This window comes from Mytilus trossulus, chromosome 7 (genome assembly GCF_036588685.1).
Source record: "Mytilus trossulus isolate FHL-02 chromosome 7, PNRI_Mtr1.1.1.hap1, whole genome shotgun sequence".
NCBI lineage: Eukaryota > Metazoa > Mollusca > Bivalvia > Mytilida > Mytilidae > Mytilus > Mytilus trossulus.
This window is the reverse complement of record NC_086379.1, coordinates 9,160,086-9,182,507: the sequence shown is the minus strand read 5'-3', so window position 1 is coordinate 9,182,507 and position 22,422 is coordinate 9,160,086. Positions and strand designations below refer to the sequence as shown.

Here is a 22,422-nt window from a genome sequence, read left to right as displayed (position 1 = left end):
GAGTTTTGATCTTTTTCTTATACTATATGCAATAGGTCAACTATATTTTGTGTATGGAAATATTTTATGATGTACATGTCAGTCAAACAGCTTTTATTTGACATTACTCAGAGTTAAGTGTTTTTTTTTTTGGTCTGTTTTTCTTCAACAATAAGCAATAGGTCAACTATATTTATGGTATGGAAGGATTGTAAGCTCTACATGTCTGCCTGGCATGGTTCATCTGACTTTGACCTCATTTTCATGGTTCATTAGTCAATGTTTAGTTTTCTTAGGAACTATAAGCAATAGGTCAACTATATTTAGTTAGTTTAAACATATTTATTTATAGTGGATTGGGAAACAAGTTTTGCAACTTATATTAACCTGGCCCAAAGGGCCAAGTGAGCTTTTCCCATCACTTGGCGTCCGTCGTCCGTCGTCTGTCGTCCGTCGTCGTCTGGCGTCGTTAACTTTTACAAAAATCTTCTCCTCTGAAACTACTGGGCCAAATTACACCAAACTGGGCCATAACCATCATTGGGGTATCTAGTTTAAAAAATGTGTTCGGTGACCTGGCCAACCATCCAAGATGGCCGCCATGGCTAAAAATAGAACATAGGGGTAAAATGCAGTTTTTGGCTTATAACTCAAAAATCAAAGCATTTAGAGCAAATCTGACATGGGGTAAAATTGTTAAACAGGTCAAAATCTATCTGCCCTGAAATTTTCAGATAAATCGGATAACCTGTTGTTGGGTTTCTGCCCCTGAATTAGTAATTTTAAGGAAATTTTGCTGTTTTTGGTTATTATCTTGAATATTATTATAGATAAAGATAAACTGTAAACAGCAATAATGTTTAGCAAAGTAAGATTTACAAATAAGTCAACATGACCGAAATGATCAGTTGACCCCTTTAGGAGTTATTGCCCTTTATAGTCAATTTTTAACCATTTTTCGTAAATCTTAGTTATCTTTTACAAAAATCTTCTCCTCTGAAACTACTTGGCCAAATCAATCCAAACTTGGCCACAACCATCTTTGGGGTATGTAGTTTCAAAAATGTGTGCGGTGACCCGGCCATCCAATCAATATGGCTGCCATGGCTAAGAATAGAATATTGGGTAAAATGCAGTTTTCGGCTTACAACTCAAAAACCAAAGCATTTATAGTAAATCTGACAGGGGTAAAATTGTTTATCAGGTCAAGATCTACCTGCCCTGAAATTTTCTGATGAATCCCAGTTTTGGGATGCCGCCCCAGAATTAGTATTTTAACGAAATTTTGCTGTTTTTGGTTATTATCTTGAATATAATTATAGATAGAGATAAACTGTACACAGCAATAATGTTTAGCAAAATAAGATTTACAAATAAGTCAACACGACCGAAATGGTCAGTTGACCCGTTTAGGAGTTATTGCCCTTTATAGTAAATTTTTAACCATTTTTTCGTAAATCGTAGTAATTTTTTTACAAAAATCTTCTCCTCTGAAACTTCTTGGCCAAATCAATCCAAACTTGGCCACAACCATCTTTGGGGTATGTAGTTTCAAAAATGTGTGCGGTGACCCGGCCATCCAACCAAAATGGCCACCATCGCTAAAAATAGAACATAGGGGTAAAATGCAGTTTTTGGCTTAAAACATAAAAACCAAAGCATTTAGAGCAAATCTGGAGTAAAGATGTTTATCAGGTCAAGATTTATCTGCTCTGAAATTTTCGGATGTTCGGACAACCCGTTGTTGGGTTGCTGATTCTGAATTGTTAGTTTTAAGGAAATTTTGCTGTATTTGGTTATTATCTTGAATACTTTTATAGATAGAGATAAACTGTAAACAGCAATAATGTTCAGCAAAGTAAGATTTACAAATCAGTCAACATGACTGAAATTTTCAATTGACCCCTATGGAGTTATTGTCCTTTATAGTCAATTTTTTACAATTTTCATAAAATTTGTAAATTTTTTCTAACATTTTTCACTGAAACTATTGGGCCAAGTTCATTATAGATAGAGATAATTTTAAGCAGCAAGGATGATCAGTAAAGTAAGATGTACAAACACATCACCATCACCAAAACACAATTTTGTCATGAATCCATCCTCTTCCTTTGTTTAATATTCATAAAGACCAAGGTGAGCGACACAGGCTCTTTAGAGCCTCTAGTTGATATTGCGTTTCCTGGTAACGTTCTTTTTGTTTTCCATGGCTGTAGGCTCATCAGTGTTGGCATCATATGGGTTCTGATTTCTGTCGCAAAATTTTACTTTCGGAATTTCATTTTTATACTGTACAATATCTTTTTCGTACATATCATTAGACGTAGATTTCTGATGTTTAAACAATTACGCAGAGTTTTGACCCCCTGGTAATTCAATTTCAGGATTCATCAGTTACATACGAGAAGGATCTTCTCCCGTTGGACTTTCAGCTTTTAAACTATGTGGGTTTTCACATCGAGACAAAGCGTCCGCAACTTGCATCTGCTCAGCAGACTTGTACTCAATTACAAATAAAAATTGTTGTAGAACGGCAAGCCATCTTACATATATGGCCCCTTTAAATTTTTTCAGGCTGAAAAAGAGGTTGAAGTGGCTGGTGGTCATATTCGACCCCTTAAATAAAGCATATATATATCCAATGCATCGGGAAGAGGTGTCTACTGCCAATCGAAAAGGTAGGTCAAACTTTGAAGACTGAAAACTTAAAATTTCAGAGTTAGCTAGACGGGTTTTCAAAATCAAGCACTCTGGCACTATGACGTAATGCTTATTATTACGTAACTTCAAAATTCCGTTGGCCTTTGGGCCTCAGCGTGGCACTCAACGGTAGTGTTTTTGAGTAGGCTGGATAGGCCCTATGGCAGAGAAAAGGTTAAGGGCATACGATACAGTTACAGGGGAGGTAATGACGTTGCTAACGTCAAATGTTATTTTCGCGACGTCAAACTGTGACTTATCGGGAAAAGATGCATTTTCGACTGATTTTTATCATTCAAATTGATTTAATTTGAAAACAAATTCATGGACCCCTATTTTTCAAAACGGCAATTTGTTTCATTTTGCAGGGAGATTATGTGACACAAATTTTATAAAACTGTAAATAGAGGATTTTTTTTAATTTTGATAAACAAAAAACGTTTTTCCTCAATTTATAAACATTTGATAAATATGAGTTATTTCTGAATTAAAAAATGCATATAAGCATACTTATAAAATACAGAAATTAACGATTATTTAACAAAAACAATTTGTGTTTATCTTTTATAACAAAAAAGTTATGTCTTTCTTTCAAAAAAGAAATTACGGCCACAAATCTGAATTTTGAGCAAATATACAAAATTTCGACCTCATTTTACAGTCAAAAAGTAGCACATGAAGGTATCTTTTTTATTACATATTCGATTTAATCAGGTAAAAAATAGCCTATGTGTAAATTTTCATGAACTTGTAAATACAGGATCAAGACTGTATCGTATGCCCTTAATGTCATTCTTTGCTCAGCTTTCTATTCAAAACGTTGATTTTTCTGTCTATCAATTTAAGTGGATAAATCAGGGCACTGAAACTTGGGGTACATTTCCTAAACCAGTTGAACAATCGACCATTTTGCATTAAAGTAATTTTTTAGACTTTTCAGTTGTTGCATGTCGATTTATCATATAAAACAATAATGAAATTCATCGCACCTCCAAAAATTCCCGATCAGAAATGATTTTCAGTGATAATTCATCGCATCTACTGTATAGTTAAAATGAATAGCATCCAGTCAACAATATTATAGATTTAGATGCTCTAATTACACTTTTTTGGACTTTAATCTTGTGATTATACATTAGAAAGTATAGTCCAGTCAATCTAGCATAAATTTGACCCTAACCTGAAAGTAATTGCAACAGAAGATTTTAAAGTTTTAATCTTTAGCATTATACCCCAAATATACACAGAAAAAAGTCCCATAAAATATAACTTGAGGAAAACTAAAAAAATCACCATTTAAAATTCCTATGGAGATTTGAATTGAAAAGGGAAATAACTCTTGCAAAAAAGGCAGAAATATCAATAAAAATTGATACAAAATTATAACTTTACCGCTTCTATTCATCAGAATGTATTGATTCTTGATTTGTTTAGCAATCTTTGGAGTAAAACAAACAACTCTAAAGGTGTTTTCATATATTTTATCAAGCTATACTCTAGCTTTCGTAATTTATTAGTTGACCATTTATTGAAATTTTTAACATGTCAAGGTAAAGAATCTCAAATTTAATAAAAATAATTAAGCATGTATTCTTCTTTTTGTGGTTTAAAGTTTCTTTAGATAAGTAAGTTGCTGAAAATATATAATATACAGATATGAACAATACCAAATTTTCACATTATTTTTTCAAAATGGTTACAAAGCTTCAAATTTGCAATTTCTTTAATGAAAAACTCCCGAAAAAAAATTAAACTACCCATAACATTTCGGTTTTGTACATTTCATGAGCAGAAGATTATACAATTTAGTCAAATACAAACTTATAACCCCATCAAAGTATCATATTATACATAAATTTCAAGAAAAACAACCAAAAACTGACCCAAAAAGACTAATTTTTGCAAGAGTCATCTCCCCTCCCAATGTTAATTTCCATAGGAAATTTAAAATGCTAATTTTGAGTTTTCCTCACGTTAGATTTTATGGGACTTTTTCTGTGTATATAAAAGGCATAATACTATAGATTAGAACTAAAACATTTTCTGTTGCAATTAGTTTGAGGTTAAATCTTAGTTTGACTGGACTAGTAATACTCTTATTTAATTGTGTTAAAATATACCTTTAAATTAATTATTTCGTACTTTCAAAAAGTAAACAAACGCAATTTTCCCCGTCATCCTTTATTCTACAATAGACATACTCGCATATATCAGTGAAAATGAACAAACTGGATTCGCACTTTATATACACTGATATTTAACTCTTGTAAAGTATTTGAGTAATCATAGCATAAATCTGAATCACTAACTATATCATTTTTGCTATTCACAATATTTGAAAAATCGATATCGGAAGCAGTTCTGCTATTAAAATCTCCGAAAAGCATCATATATTTATATTTAACAGAAAGCTTCAACAACTCTTGTTCTAGTTCGTTTAATGCATCGGTTATTTTGTACAGCAAATTTTCAGGATGGATTTACACGTTTCTAATCACCAAGTCTTCATCAGTCTGTAGGAAATCAGCAAATATCTTAGCCCATATAGCACTACAGTCCGATATGCGGTTTAAATAGAACAAAATGAATGAATGAATGAATGAATAAATACTTAATTTGCAAGAAGCATATACATGCTAATGCTATGGCAAACGAAAATATATATAATATATGACAAACAAAAGACAGCAGAGAACAGTAGTTACAGAGTATACAATAATATTATGACAATATATGTGATCTAATTTTCCAAGCTGCATTTAAATATAAATACATAGTTTTACTGTCAGAGATTTAGAATGAGCTTGTAATAAATTATTTTACTTGTGCCGATTTGGCCAAGAACAGTAGAATAAAGGTAAACATTCTATACGCACAGATCTATACGCTGGACATGATAAAGCAAAATGATACTCGTCCTCTTAAACATTCATATTACAACACATACAAATTCTATTTTCTCTTTGAGTATTTAGATAACGACCAACTTCAACATTCAATCTAAGTGTGCCGCTACGTAGTTTCGTGTTAATATAGATACATTACAATGAAAATCTGAGTATTTTTCAAAACCAAATTCTAGTTTATATCGTTTATAAATACAAAGTTTATTACATTCTTCTAAAGCTGTATTCCAGCTTTGTAAAAATTGATCTTTAATACGTGTTTTTATACAATCAAATGATAATTTACTAGTATCTTGTGAAATCCATACATCATAAAATCCAAGGTTACATAACATTTTTTTTACGTTAGACGCCCAATTAATTTTACCATAATTTGCATCTTTGTACAAAAGGTTATTAACTTCATATACAATATGAGGTTTATTAGTTACAATATGAATCCAATATTTCAGGATTCAAAATATGCAATGGCAAGTGCCCAAGTTCACCATATAAAAAAATTGGAGGGACTTTTTTACCAAGTTTCAAAATAAATCTACAAAATCTATTATATATAAGCTCTATATCACCAGCACGATGAAAACCCCATATTTCAGACCCATAACTTAAAACGGATCCTACCATACTATCAAATAGAAAAAATTGTTGTTCAGTAGTCACATATATTTGTTTCAATGAATTTATTAGTGAAGATAAAGCTCTTGATCCTTGTTGAGATAAACGCTTTTGAGTTTGTAAAAATTTTCCATTATAGTGGAGCAATACACCGAGGTATATACATAGGAGTTCACGATTTCTAATTCTCTGTCGTTGTAATAAAAACGGTTTACCACAGGCCTCCATCCATTTCGAAAAACGACAACTGTTTTCTTCTCCGTGTTTACTTCTATGTTCCATTTATTACAATATAGTAGTAATTTGTTCAGTAAATGCTGCAACACATTCGTTGATTTTCCAAAAAGTACAGTATCATCAGCAAATAAGATGAAATATATTAAAAATCCATTTATAGACACGATGTCTATATCTGTTTCAACGGAAATATCTTGAATAATGTCGTTTATAAAAAACAAAAACAGCAAAGGCGATGAAGGTTCCCCTTGTTTCACACCAAGAAAATTGTCAAACGCATCTGACAGCACTTCTCTAGATCGTACTTGTAAACGTTGAGCACGATGTTCCTACAACACGACGTTACACCACCACGACGTTAAAGAGAGTTTTCTGAAACTTTTGACGTACATTTATTCAATTTGCAAGTTTCATTTGATTTTTTTATGTAGTTGGTTGATTCTAGATTAATTTTGTGATGAATATTAACAATGAATTTATTTTTCAGGTTTTATCTAAGTCAGCTATACCGTGTGATGCGTTTTCAGATTCATCACTCGACAACTTTGTGGTTACCGAACACTTGCATATTTTTACACTATTAATATTATCCACTTGTTGCGGGGGTATCATCAGTAAGCAGTAGCTCGCAGTTTCACTTGTTTTGTAATATACACCGCAAAAAACAACAACATTTGGTTAGGATAAGGAACTAATAAACGATAGTCCAATAATGTAAGGCTTCAGAGTTTCATATCATTTACATTCAACATGTTTATCGGATTTTTTTTTACCATCAATGTTGTACCATTAATTTGTATCGGATTTTTTTTTAACTACCAATGTTGAACCGTTCAACCGTTCAACATTGAAAGTAAACAAAAGTTCGATAAAAAATGTTGAATGTACATGATATGAACCTCCGGTCTTATATAAAAGGACAATACATGTATATAAGACTTCTGAGGTTCATGTCATTTAGGGAGCTACCATTTGATTTTTAGGGGGTGGAGGGGGGCTAGGGTGAAATTTGAAAAAAAATAGGCAGGACAGGAGTTTTGAGTAGAAAAAAAAACCAGGATGAGACACTTGCAAAAAAAAAAGTCAGGACGACAATGTAGGTAAAAAAAAGTCAGAATAAACTAAAAAAAAAAGCAGGACCGAACAGAGTGAAAAATAAAAAGGCAGGACAGAGATTACAGCTAAAAAGAAATGCAGGTTTTCATTTGTGATATTTCGGATTTATTTTTTGAACTTTTGATTCAACTTCGTTAACTTTTGTTTTTGAAATCTCGCGATTTTTTATAGCTAAGGTTATTTGGGTGACTTGTGTCATTCCCGTTTCAATGGAAGGAAGTCTGCCATTCATGTTTATTAGCCGTTGATATTGTTGTCCTGGCTAGGATTTCCGTAAAGAACATCTTTACTTTCGGTTAATACAGTTACTGTAGATGTGGGACAATAAGATCTCTAAAATTTTTAAAAGTGGGACAATTGGGAATAACCAAATCAATATACTCTTGTTTATATTATATTAATATCCTTCTATTCTACTAATTATTAAAAGTGCACTGATTTGAGTAGGCATTCATATTTCCCCGCAAAACGCGTCGAAAGAGCAAGGACCAATAACTCTGCGTGTATCTGTTTATAATCTTTATTTCCTTTATAGGAGATTGCGTTCTCGAGATATTTTTCGAATGAGTTAACACAATTTTTCTGTACGTCTGCATATATATTAATAATTTTTACTTGCATATACTGGTATCGCAGATCAAATTTATTCGTTCATAGTGTGTTAATTTTTTACGTTTTTTTTTATTGAGTTAAGCCTTCCAATTGATATTTTATCGTGTTTTTCTATGTGTTGATGTTATACTATTGTTTCAGAAAAAGGGAGAAGGTTTGGTACCATTAAAACGTTTAATCCCGCTGCAAATGTTTTAAGTCAGGAATCTGATGTACAGTAGTTGTAATTTGTTTATATAATGTATACATGTTTCTCTTTTTTTATATAGATTAAACCGTTGGTTTTCCCCGTTTGAAAGGTTTTACACTAGTAATTATGGGGTCCTTTACAGCTTGTTGTTCGGTGTGAGCCAAGGCTCCGTGTTGAAGGCCATACCTTGACCTATAATGGTTTACTTTTATAAATTGTTATTTGGATGGAGAATTGTCTCATTGGCACTCGTACCACATCTTCCTATATCTATATAAAACATTTTAATTTTATAAATTATGTTCTAAATTTTTTTTTTATGAGTATTCATTGAAGAAATGAATATGTAAAAAGCGATAAGGAATGTTATTTTGCAATGGATGATGTCGGTCTATTTATCATGTTTATAGATCGGTTAAAAACCTAAAACTAATTTACATAATGGAAATTAAGGCGATAGCAATACACCGGATTGACCTTATGGTCATCCGCTGTAAAGAGCAACGGCATACAAAGTTGGCACATAAGCATCAACACACAGAACATCGACCTTATCATAAAAAACAGATGCTCCGCAGAGTGCAGCTTTGTACGACCACAGAGGTCGAACCCTGAACAGTTGGGGCAAGTATGTACACATTCATTTTTTGTTGAAATCAAACACATTTAAAGTTTGAACCCAAATTTGGACCAACTTGGAAACTGGGCCCATAATCAAAAATGTAAAAACATGTTTAGAATCAGCAGATCAATGAAACCCAAGAACTCATTTTTGTTAAAATCAAACAAATTTTAATTTTGGACCCTTTAGACCTCATGTGGACCAATTTAAATACGAGGACCAAATCCCAAAAACTTAATATACAGTTAGGTTCAGCATATTTTAAGAACCCAAGAAATTCAAGAATAAAACCCCATTGAAATTAGTCAAGAAATAAGCAATGTATACAAAATATTAGAAAAGTATTGTTTTAAATATATAAAGCATTCAGAAAATTAGTTTCTACAAAAACAAAAACAAAAACTGGCACAAATTTTTCAAACAATTTACTGACGAATTTCTGCTAAAAAGTGAGTTATCTCTCTTTGTTTTGAAATATGGTTTAAAGGAGAAGGAAACCCAAATTTTTTTTTTAGCTCAGTTGAAAGAATTATTGTTAATAATAAGGTTTACTGTTTAAAGTTATTCAAAATTATGCTCAGAAATGTCAAACCCGTTAGTTTAAATATAAAAATTTTAAATTTCCCGCCAATTACTGGAGATCGACATTTTGAGGAGCTCTTCTGTATTGGAGAGTACAGAAGTTGAAATTTGCCACGTCATCCCTACTGTTCCGGTCTAACCAGAAGCAACCATATTCATCAAATTTTTCTTTCAACAATACGATATTATGCCGTCTTGTCAAGCTATCAATTGTGTAAATGAAAGAGGAAAGTGTGGGAAGAGCTTTTTTGAAATACCAGATCCGTTAAAATCTAGCGAGAAACGTAAACTCTGCAAACTTTGGATAGATCATTTGCGCAATGATAAACTGAAAATCGAAACTTTTGTGTGGAGTAAAGGCAGAGTTGTTTGTGAGGAACATTTTGAACAAGATTGTTTTGAAAGGAATCTGATGGCTGAATCCCTGGGGTTTAAATCTGGAAGACTCACACTGAAGCCTGGAGCAGTTCCAACCTTAGTAAAACCTGGCCCTGGTGTAGCTGATCGTCAAAAGGAAAGGACTTCTACCAAAATATTTCAGGAGAAGAGACGGAAGGCACAGGTAATTATGAGAATTTACTTGTTTTTCTGTCAGTCTTGTTTCTTCACATGCTTATGGTCCTACAGATAAAATATAGCATTATAGGGGAAAGACTATAGTGCACACAGGACACATGAACACATATGTGGAGGATACAAAAAAGGGGGAGGCTGAGTACTGAATTTCTACACTCGGGATGTTGTACTTTAGGGGATATTTGTAAGCATATCACATAACTTTGTAACTGTACATATATATATATACACCAATTATGAATTATTTTTTATGACCCAATGATGTCACCTGAAAGTTAAAGAGGGGCGAAAGATACCAAAGGGACATTCAAACTCATAAGTAAAAATAAACTGACAAAGCCATGCCTAAAAAGGAAACAGACAAAGAGTACACTAAACACAACATAGAAAACTAAACGAATCCCACCAAAAAGTGGGGGTGATCTCGTGAAAGGGCAGGGGCGGATCCAGCCATTTTAAAAAGAGGGTTCCTAACCCCAGACAAAGGGGCGGTTCCAACTACATGTCCCCATTCAAATTCATTGATCATCCTGAAAAAAGGGGGGTTCGAACCCCCGGACTCCCCCCCCCCCCCTGGATCCGCCATCGAAGTTCACACTTAAAATTTTCATAAAATCCTGTGTCACACACAACACATTATTTAGCGTCTCTTTCAGGGGCGGATGCAGGAATTTTCGAAAGGGGGGTGCTAACCCAGGGCACCCAGGGCAAAGGGGGGGTGCGCACCCCCGGAACCCCCCCCCCCCCCCCTGGATCCGCCACTGTCTTTGACGGACAGAGTGGAGCGGTTATAGACCTGCTTTCCCCGTTGGTGACACAGTTACAAAGATTTCTTAACCCTCTTGCTGCCACACGGACATATGTGTCCATCACTGATAGCTTGCCACACGATCACATATGTCCTTTTCAATGACAAAATCACTGGTTTTAATTTTTATGATTACAAAGCTGTTTCTGAAATAAACTTCCTCATAAATGATATAAAGTAAAATTTGAATATGTAATGTAGCAATTTCTTAATTTGTGTACTTTTTTAAAACAAATCAAATTGTCTGAATTGTAATTTTAAAGACGTCACATTGTGCATTTTGAATTTTGAAAATGAAACAAAATACTGTGAACGTCCTAAACTACATGTATTGTGGCGTACGTAACGTTGTTTGAAATTTGAATCTGGCAAAAAGAGGGTTAAACACAGAAAAATGTGATGCTGACTATATGTTTACATTCTTTGTTTATTTATGATTCGGTTAAAACTAGCTACATTTTGTAGTTAAGACAGGTTTCACTGTAAAATGCAGTAAACACAACATGTTTTGGGGCTCACAATATCTACTCAATGCTATGTGAAGCATTGAAACACATTGTAAATCAGGTACAATGTATCTTGGTGAAAAAAAATAATTTGTGAAATACATGTGATGCATCTAATTAGCTTTTATTGATTTCTATCATGTTTTGTATATATATGTTAAAAAAAGTTGTTTCATGTACTGTACATAAAGTCGTAAGTGTACACTGCATGAAGTGTTAAGTACAGGAACACTTTTTCTTTATTTTTGTAAAAAAAAAAGCTTTTTGATTATTTCAGCTCAGAAGTAGTGTAACTGCCTTTGTAAACACCAAGGAAAAAAGTTCCAACAAAAGGACATTGTCAGAAAGTACAGACAGTAAAGCAACAAAACCAAAGAAGTTCAAAAGTTCAACTGCAGTTCATCCTCAACAGTCAGATGATATTTCATTTGAGGTAATTTGTGTATATTTTATTAATATTTTCATCGCGGCCTACTTATCGTCCAACTGGGGTTAGTATAGTCTGTTGAGTTTACTCGACTGACAATCGAACCCCTCGAGTTTTACCTTTTGAACCTACCCGAGTTAATTCGACATCAACCCTGGGTTGTGGTACAGTGGCGGATCCAGGGGGGTTCCGGAGGTGCGCACCCCCCCTTTATTTTTGTCGATCAATGCATTTGTATCGGGACATATGTTTTGCACCCCCCCCCTTTGCCCTGGGTTAGCACCCCCCCTTTCAAAAATTCCTGCATCCGCCCCTGTGGTAGGATTAGTAGAGTTTCAAAAGGGTGTCAAAAATAAAAATAAAGAAGATTATGCTACAATGACAGACTTTGTTTTTAAATGCAGCATAAAAAAACGGTTAGTAAAAGAAATTTATTTTTCAACTGTATTTTGTCATTTATAGACATTTTTCATGTGTAAAGACTGTCAGTAATGACTTTGTTTAATAATATAAAAAAAAACTAAATTTGGTTACTTCGTTTAGTTTTCTAAGAATGAAATGAAAATTTATTACGAAATGTCATATATACGACAACTAATGCAGTAATGGATAGGCTTTTCGTGAATTTATTACTACCGTACATGAAATATGTTGCTAATTTAAATTAAACGCTTGATAAAAATCGATAAACTACAGACCGGTTCACTGAGTTTCTGTGAAATTTAATGCAGGAACAATTTAAGAAGGGTAAATTCTAATTAGTTCCTGAGTTATGTTATAATTATATATGTACATAGTCGTTAATACAACGAAAATTATTATTTAGCGTCCATTTTTAGAGTTAACTCGATGAAAGTTTTCACTTCGATTCGGTAGAGGTACGCACATGCGCATTAACACTTTGCTACCTGAGTTGGGCGAATCAAAGTAGGCCCTGGACATCTAAATATATCAACCAAGAGCTCCTGTCTCCCTTCATGATAAAGGAGATTTATGTTCACAAACTGATTTCAATAATTGTAGAGTCACCTATATGACTAAATAATTAAAATATAATATCGACTCAAAAACAACAGTATTTTTTGTGAGAGGAGGTTAATGAATTATCATAACTTCTTGTGGTAACATGAACATGTAGTCATATACATTTGTACTTGTATATATTTTCTGGGTCAAATATCATTTCTTTTAATCATGTTATATGGCATATATTTAATCATATATGACAGTATACATGTAACAGCAATTGTATTCTGTCTTGTCTCACAATGATTATGATTTGGGCCTATAATTGCTATAAGTACTGATAAATAAAAAAGACAATAAAATATTTGCTACATTTATATGAGTAACATTGCATTATATGTAACTCTGTGAATTATGCCTTTGATACAACAAATCACAAACAGCAATTAATTCAAACCATTCAAATAGCCTAAGATTGTAGGGTAATATAGGTTTATAATATATATTAAATTTAAGGGTAAGGTAGCTTTAGTGATTAAATGTATCTACTGTAACTTCTTACAATGAAGATACATGTAATATATGACATATACATGTATTTTTTAACAGTTAAAGTCTTCTTCAGGTAATCATGGCTAAGAAAATTTTAATCAGTACATAGTATAAATTAATGTTTCGTGGTCTGCTGAAGCCTGCCTCTGGATGCTGGATTTCTCACGTTGAAGACCCATTGGTGGCATTGAGTTGTTATGTAAATTTTGGTCGGGTTGTTGTCTCTTTGACACATTCTCTGTTTCCATCCTTTATTCTATGTATGTCAATATTGCAATTTGGCCAAATATTAATATAATATGTATGTTTCCTATTACATGCTGAAAATAATTTTTATTTTAAAAAACTTTTTTACATCGTCATAATCTGGGAAAATCCCATTTCCATTATTATCAAGATTCCTACCAGAATTATGCCATAAAAAACCTGTAATTTAATCATTATAGTTCAGATTCCATAAAATCCAAGAATTAAAATATGATAAAATATTCAATACATAACTGAAAAACACTGATAATTTACTCATGCACTATAGCCATTAGTGAATTCATGTGTTGTTTGGTCCCCCATTGCATATTTTTCTATCTGAATCCTTGCAAGGTTCTCATTTCTGTCAGTTTTCATATTGACCTCAAACTCATTTCATGGGTCAGTGAACAAGGTGAAGTTTTCTAGGTCAAGTCTATCTCAGATACTATAAGCAATAGGTCTTTTATATTTGGCATGTTTGGTGTATGGAATGATTGTAAGGTGTACATGTCCAACTGACATGTGTCATCTGGCCTTGAACTTATTGTCATGGTTCATTGCAATTGGTCAATGCTTAATTTCTCTGATTTGTACTATTTGTGGTGTATGGAATATTGTATGGTGTGTATGTCTGTCTGGTAGGTGTCAGTTGAACTTTCATGGTTCATTGGTCAAATTTCAATTTCTTTATGAGGTCTGTTTCTGAGATACTTTTAGCAATAGGTTAACTAAATTTGGTGTATGGAATGATTGTATGGCCTACATATAAAAAAGAAGATATGGTATGATTGCCAATGAGACAACTCTCCACAAGAGACCAAAATGACACAGAAATTAACAACCATAGGTCACCGTAAAGCCTTCAACCATGAGCACAGCTCATACCGCATAGTCAGCTATAAAAGGCCCTGAAATGACAATGTAAAACAATTCAAACAAGAAAACTAACGGCCTTATTTATATAAAAAAAGGAAAGAAAAACAAATATGTAACACATAAACAAACGACAACCACGTACATGTCTGTCTGAAAGAGTTTATCTCACATTGAACTCGTGTAAAAAGTGTGTCAACTCTAGTTTTTCTGTAGGGGCATTAAATGTATGCTGATTAAAAAAAATAACATGATTTTATTTTATTTATTGTAGAATGTTCCTGTTCATGCTGAACAACATGATAAATTACCTTTATTGACCATACCAGAAATTCTTCCTTGTGGACATCCATGTGAAGTATGCAGAAAAATTAAAGGAGATGAAAATGTATTGGTTTTTGATCATAGCTACTCAAAATCTAAAGCAGAGGTAGATACGTCTTCAGAAATTCAACATGCCAGTTCTAGTGAAACACCTGCTAAAAAAGACAAACCAATCTTCATTTCTTCTACTCCTTTAAAAACTGATTTTCAAAAATGTGCAGTAGAACCAATTTTTACTCCTGTACATATTTTGGATGAGTCATTTGTAAGTTTGACACAAGAGGATGATCCAGAAGATGTTGATTACAGTCTAAGTGTTGACCAGGTAGAGTCTGATTCAGACAATTTTGAAAATGACATTTCAACATGCTACACCGAAGAGCAGAAGTTAATTAAAGAAAACAAATTTATTGTATTTGAAAGTGCAATTGACACTTTAATCAACAAATTAAAATGCAACATTTGTGAATGTCCGGTTGATCCAGATGACATTGTTAAAGACTTGTCCAATGGAACTGTAATAACCATCACTGCCAATTGTACCAGTGGACACATAGTTGTAAAATGGAGTTCACAACCATTCCTTGGCAAGATGCCAGTTGGAAATTTATTAGTTAGTGCTGCAACATTATTCTGTGGTCAAACATACAGCCACATATCACAGTTTGCAGAATTTTGTAACTTACAATATATTTCACACACCACCTACAACAAAATTCAAAGACAATATTTAATGCCTGTTGTTCAACACACGTGGTCCTTACTGCAAGAAGTAGAGTTAAAGAAAATCAAAGAACAAAATCGCCAGATACGGCTAGCAGGTGATGGAAGGTGTGATTCACCAGGTTTTAGTGCAAAGTATTGCACTTATTCTCTACTTGATATTGAAACCCAACGCATTATTACATTTGTTGTTGTCAAGGTTACTGAAACTGGGTCATCTTCAAAAATGGAAGTTGAAGGTTTTCGAAGATGCATGACTCTTCTGCTTGACATGGGGTTCAGGATTGAGGTGTTAGCTACGGATCGGCATGTTCAGATAAGAAGCATCATGAAGAAGGAATTTCCGGAAGTGCAACATCAGTTTGATGTTTGGCACTTGTGCAAATCGATTAAAAAAAAGCTAACATTGAAGGCTAAAGGGAAAGGTTGCGAAGATTTAAACCATTGGATGAAATCTATTTGTAATCATTTGTGGTGGTGTGCCAGTAATTGTGGTGGAGATAAGGACATTTTGGAAGAAAGCTGGATTTCCATTGTAAATCATACTGTTGATATACACTCTTTTGAGGGTAAATTCTTCAAGCAATGTGCTCACACACCAATTGAACCTGAAGTGTCTGACACTAAAAAATGGCTTGTAAAAGATTCAAAAGCCCATAAGGCATTAAAGGAAGTAGTGTTGGACAAGCGTTTGAGAAAGGACATTCGTCAGCTAAATGAATTTTGTCATACAGGAAATTTAGAAGTTTTTCACAGTCTGTTGCTGAAATATACACCAAAACGCCAGGAATTCGATAATGATCAAATGTGGACACGTACTGCTTTGGCGGTAATTGATCATAATCTTAACCAAAATCGTGGTCAAAAGGTCAACAAAGATGGTGAAAAAGCATACAAATTGGTTTGTCCAAAGGCAACTGGGCAATGGGTGGCAAAGCCAGTGTTTAATAACAAAAATTATCAGTGGGTATTTGCTATGATCGAAAACGTGTTGGTTCAAAAAGAAACAATGACACTGCCAGTAAAGGAAAGGGCACAGGAAGGAAATATTGCTCCTTTGCCTGTTCCCTCAAAATCTGCATTGATTCAGAAACATTTTTCTCGATTTGAAAAATCCAGTTGAATATTTTTCTTGATATAAATATGAAACAACCATTTTACTGGGGGTATTTTTTTGTATCATGCAAGCATCTTTTTTCCCAGCACTGTACATTTGTACAAACATGATAAATTTGTCATTCAGTTCATACATGCAGCATGGTATGAAATCATATAATGTTCTGGTGAGGGTTTTTTTTTTGGAATGATTGATTTAATTTTTGGTGTTTAATGTCACTTTCAACAATGAATAATGAATATTTCAGTTTTATTATGAATATAAGGATTAACTTGACCTCGAGTTTCATACCAGAGGGTTTGGTTAAAGTAATTTGATAATAGATATATACTGTTCATGTACATGATGTATGTTAATGTGATTACAATGATCATTATACACATGTTTTTCTTTAAAAAAATAAATTTATGCCTTCCCAAATGACATACATACATTTTGTACTTACGAATTTCCATATTTTCTATTTCATTTTGGCTTTATCAAATACTTGCATATAATTTAAGCAGAACATGATTTGCAGTACAGGATGCAACCCTCTGGCGCACCTTGAAAAGTCGTAAGGTTGTAAGTCCCTGGCGTGGATGTAATATGCTCGTAAACTTGGCCTGCTGCAAATCATATCTTGCATATAGTTTGGTTGTTAGGTGAAAAGGGGGGGGGGGGGGGGGAGTTTGATTGTATGTATGTTTTTTGGTGAATTATATCATTAGTATATTCAGTTGTTTTCTTCAATCTCTACACAGCTTAAAGGATAACTACATTTTGTTTATGTAATGATTATGATGATTGTTTGGTGTACATAGTGATCCGGCGGCGGCATTAGCTAACTTCTTAAAAGCTTTATATTTTAGAAGGCGGAAGACTTCATACTTTGTATATAGATGCCTCATGTTACGAACTTTCTGTCAGTCACATGTCCAATGTCCTTGACCTCATTTTCATGGTTCAGTGACTACTTGAAAAAAAAGTTAAGATTTTTTGTAATGTTAAATTCTCTCTTATTATAAGTAATAGGATAACTATATTTGGTATGTGCGTACCTTGCAAGGTCCTCATGCCTGTCAGACAGTTTTCACTGGACCTCGACCTCATTTCATGGATCAGTGAACAAGGTTAAGTTTTGGTGGTCAAGTCCATATTTCAGATACTGTAAGCAGTAGGTCTAGTATATTCGGTGTATGGAAGGACTGTGAGGTGTACATGTCCAACTGGCAGGTGTCATCTGACCTTGACCTCATTTTCATGGTTCAGTGGTTATAGTTAAGTTTTTGTGTTTTGGTCGGTTTTTCTTATACTACATTTGTACTATATGCAATAGGTCTACTATATTTGGTGAATGGAATGATTGTAAGGTGTACATGTCTAGCTGACAGGTGTCATCTGACCTTGACCTCATTTTTATGGTTCAGGGGTCAAAGTTAAGTTTTTGAGTTTTTGGTCTTTTTTTCTAATACTATATGCAATAGGTCAACTATATTCGGTGTATGGAAATATTTTATGATCTATATGTCAGTCATGCAGGTTTTATTTGACCTTGACCTCATTGTCATTGCTCAGAGTAATAAAGCTTTATCTTTAGGACTCAACATAATATCAATGATAAGTAAAGAAGGCGAGACATTTCAGCGTGTGCACTCTTGTATGAATAGAGACATTGGTTTTAGACCACTAAAAGTAAAAAAACACATATGAACTACACCAACAAAAGACTACCACTAAACAACAGGCTCCGGACAGGTGCATATATAAATGCAGTAGTTTTTAATAATTATTCAAAGGCAACAGTTTATACAAGTTTATATAATTAACAATATATTATTAGCTTCATACAAAACTATCACATTCATGTATAATTTTTGTGTTTCTTTGCAAATCCTTTGTCATTATGATTTTAAAACATTTCAACAAAACAGTTCTCTCACATCTATAGCAGCTTGAAATCCTGTATAATCATTGTTGTTCTCTGGGAAGGAATCTCTAATGTCTTTGACAACACAAGAAGGAATTACCACCCTTCTTCCTTTTCCAAGTTTTTCTCCTTTAAGCATCCAACAAATGAATTGTCTGTAAGCAACAAGACGGGATTGTCTGTAATAAAATATACAAATGAAAATGAAAGCATCAAATATATGATAGATTTTGGAAAAAATGGATTTATCCAAATTTCAACAGAACTGACAATAATGCATGTAGTTTAATTTATTTCACATAGTCACCAAAGATGAGAAAAGATATATATAGTAACCACTTTACTCCATCTGTCATTCTATCTGTCCAAAAGACATTGGGCATTAATTATGAAAAAGTCTCCCAACATTGAGCATTTGACGACTAGGCAAACAGCAGTCCTCAAAATAAAACATTGAAAACAAGACTGCAACCAGAAACCACTTAACTCGGGGAAAGGCAGGCTGATTCTGCTCAAGAGGTGGTGCTTGATATATGTCTTATATATTAGTACAAATTTGTTGATTTCAGGAAGTCATATTCAAAGAAGAATAGAAAGGGATTGTGGTTATGACATTCAAAAATACATTTTATTAATTTCTGTGTCATTTTGGTCTCTTGTGGAGAGTTGTCTCATGGCAGTCATACAGCATCTTTTTTATATAGTATCATTCCACTTAAAGACACTCGAAAAATCGGAGCAAATATTATATTTTCTTTTCAATAGAATGAAAGTTATGCTGACATTAATAATAGTCACATTCGGTGTATACAGTTCCAAGTTCAGTTGACCCACTCTGACTCATGGTTCCTGTTAAAGTTTGCATTTGTTGGTGAAAACTTTGAAAAAAAAATGAAAAAAAAATAGATTTTTTTGTAATTCACTTTTTTTTTTGTCTCATAGTGAGAGAACAATTTCAATTTATAGTAGGCAGTGTTCAAACTCATTATTAATCGACGTGTACTTAATGGGAAATGACAATATTAAAATTTTTGAAGGACCACCTCACCCTACCCCCCCCCCCCCCCAATATTTTTTTAAATAAATTGTCTCTGTGTCTATTATTTGTGCAGACAACCAGATATAAGTTAGTTTGAAAGGAAACCTTTTTATTTAATTCTGGTTAATAAAACTTTTAAAATGTCCAAAAATTCACCTGTTGCTCAATTCTTCCGGCGCTCGGCCTTGCTGTCCCTTGTACATCATCATCTGAATGTAAGCCAGTGCTAATACATCGGAATTTAAAATTAAGGTGTCATAACTATGGTGCATGGTAATGCAGTTGTGGTCTTCCAAGTTCGGTAGCACCAAATCTGATACCCTACAACAAACATTTTCTTCAAGGGACGGCATTTCCTGACAGTTCCCACACTCGCACCATTCATCCAATGTCTGAACTACAGCTTCAGAAGATGCTAATGCAGCTCTATTTCGATCTTCAAGTTCTTGAACAGTGAGCTCAGGTTCGAAGTTGTAAGCAACAAGACCCATCTGATTTTGGATATTTCCGTTTTCCATCGCGGTACGTGTGTAAATAGAATTAGTTTTGCAAAGTTTCAGATGCTGGAACAGGTAAACCGGAACCGTAGGAGTGACGTCAGGGCTAAAACAATAATGGCTGCCTACATGGAGGCGGGAATTTCAAAATTGATAATTGTAAAATATTGATTTATTTCATAACGGTACACTTTTTTAATACAAACGTTGTTAAAAATATATTTATATAATAATTTTCTATTAATTTATCCAAATTTTTTTTTTTGGTTTCCTTCTCCTTTAACAGTTCTTTAACATTAGATGTGGATTTTTTTTTATGGAACAATAATCTCTGGACTAAATCATCAGACCTGAATAAAATTTGAACTTGATCAATAACTTGTCATGATAAAAGTATATAACAAATATTAAATCAATATCTTCAAGAATGATGAAAAAAAGTGTGGAAAACTGATTCGCCAAACTGAGGGATGGACAGACAGTGCAAACCTAAAGTCAGTCGGAAACCAGCTTGAAATAGAACAAAAGAATCAAAGCTCTTTTTTAGAGAAGGCGATAAATGTTTACTGTATTGTTTATTATAGTGACAATTTTTTTCAAAAGTTAATAGAAAAAAACAAAATTGCAATTGTCTTCTCAATAACGAGTGTTTTATTTCAAAAACACCATTTGCATAAGTTTTCAATTTATCTAGTACATAGTTAAGCAGAACAATTATATATCAAGTCGACGACATGAGTATCTTTCAAGTTGGATGACGAAAATCATGCATAACCTCCGATTTTTTTGAAAAAAATACAACGAACGGAAAACATATCAATCTATTAGTTCAGTAATTTTCGTGTCTGCCCTTCCATTATGTGATTGAAGAAATCAAAGTGATGGATGTCACTCATGGAAAGATTAGAACAGTAGTTTGAATTTTTTCATATTAAGGTATGGTGGGGAAAAATGAACATTTATAAAGCACTAGTGCGGAAAATTGCATTTACAGCAGGTCTTAAGAAGGAAACATGCTTTTCCAGTATGAGGATAAAGGTGCTCAAATTAATATGGGTCTCTAAATTTGCACAATTTTATTTAAACTGCAGTTTATATCTAATCGAAATTATGTAGCCGGTACTGAACATGTTTCAAAAAAAAATATGCAAAAATTCTTCTGGTAAATGTTACCAAATATCCTTGTAAGACATACATTTAGACCAACAGCTAAAAGCTTTAAAGTGCCAACAAAAATAATCTAAAAATGTTGTTTTGGGGCATTTTGTAAGTTGAAACAGAGGTTAAATGGCATTGAAAATTAAAAGTTTTAGAGTGCCTTTTGATCAAATTTTAATGTATTTTTCAACACAGAGCATTTTCAATTTTATTTTTTAACGTAAACTAATTAAAAAACTAATGTTATTGAAATGTGGATTCTTTCTTGATTGCAAAAATATATATTTACTTCTAATAAAAGTTCAAATCACTAAAATAGACATAATGATTGATGGGAAATAAACTAATAAACAATGATTTTTTATAATTAAAAGTTTATAAATTTAAAAACTGTTTCAAGCCAATTCCTGATAAAAAGTGAACTAATCTAAATTGTTGATTAATTACAGATGATTATTGGAAATTTATCAAGTAAATAATAGGCCATACTTGAATACCTTTTATATATTCATATTTATATTCATATTTCATTTTTTTAAGATCTTGCTAATCCATTAATCATTTATCTTTCAGATATAATTTACAGAATTACTTTATGTAATGTAGATCAAAAGTAATTGGCAATAAATAAATCTATCATACTTATAACTATCAAACAAATAATTCACACATTTGTGTAATCAATTATGAGGTCAAATACTTGTGTATTAAGAATTAGATGCATATTGCAGTGGTTTGTACAATTATGTAAGACTGATGTAGACAGGTAATGTGGTCAATTTGATTGGCAGTTTAGGAGGTGGGGCATTGTAATTAAAGGTCCACCTGGTCTCTGATTGTTTAGTGATAATGACAGTTGTCAATCATACTAGTTGAATCAATACCCACTTACCTAATCAAAATGTTTGCACATCAACACACATTAATGACATAATTCTAGAATGAACTGCTCCAATAATATACCCAGTTTTTTTCAGTTTATTTGTGTATTATGTGCACATACATGAGAACTATAGGGAACTATATTTTGAGTGTGAATACATTTAGTAACAGTAGTTAACCTGTCCTTATGTTAGGGAGGGTGGTGCCTAAGTAAAGATTTAAAACAAGTTCTAATCTTTCCAAAAAATAGGTAACAA

General features: G+C 33.1%; 2 protein-coding genes across 2 annotated transcripts; one reads left to right on the top strand and one right to left on the bottom strand.

Moving 5' to 3' along the window:
- Nucleotides 1-9,509: 9,509 nt before the first annotated feature.
- LOC134724597 (uncharacterized) lies at nucleotides 9,510-16,720 on the top strand. Its single transcript, XM_063587712.1, has 3 exons — nucleotides 9,510-10,121; nucleotides 11,727-11,882; nucleotides 14,791-16,720. Exons 1-3 carry the CDS (start codon nucleotides 9,747-9,749, stop codon nucleotides 16,684-16,686), a joined length of 2,427 nt encoding a protein of 808 aa, XP_063443782.1. The 5' UTR covers nucleotides 9,510-9,746; the 3' UTR covers nucleotides 16,687-16,720.
- A 1,741-nt stretch (nucleotides 16,721-18,461) lies between these two features.
- LOC134726810 (P2X purinoceptor 7-like) lies at nucleotides 18,462-20,371 on the bottom strand. Its single transcript, XM_063591221.1, has 2 exons — nucleotides 19,785-20,371; nucleotides 18,462-18,768 (listed from the first exon to the last, which is right to left on the bottom strand). Exons 1-2 carry the CDS (start codon nucleotides 20,144-20,146, stop codon nucleotides 18,582-18,584), a joined length of 549 nt encoding a protein of 182 aa, XP_063447291.1. The 5' UTR covers nucleotides 20,147-20,371; the 3' UTR covers nucleotides 18,462-18,581.
- Nucleotides 20,372-22,422: the final 2,051 nt, after the last annotated feature.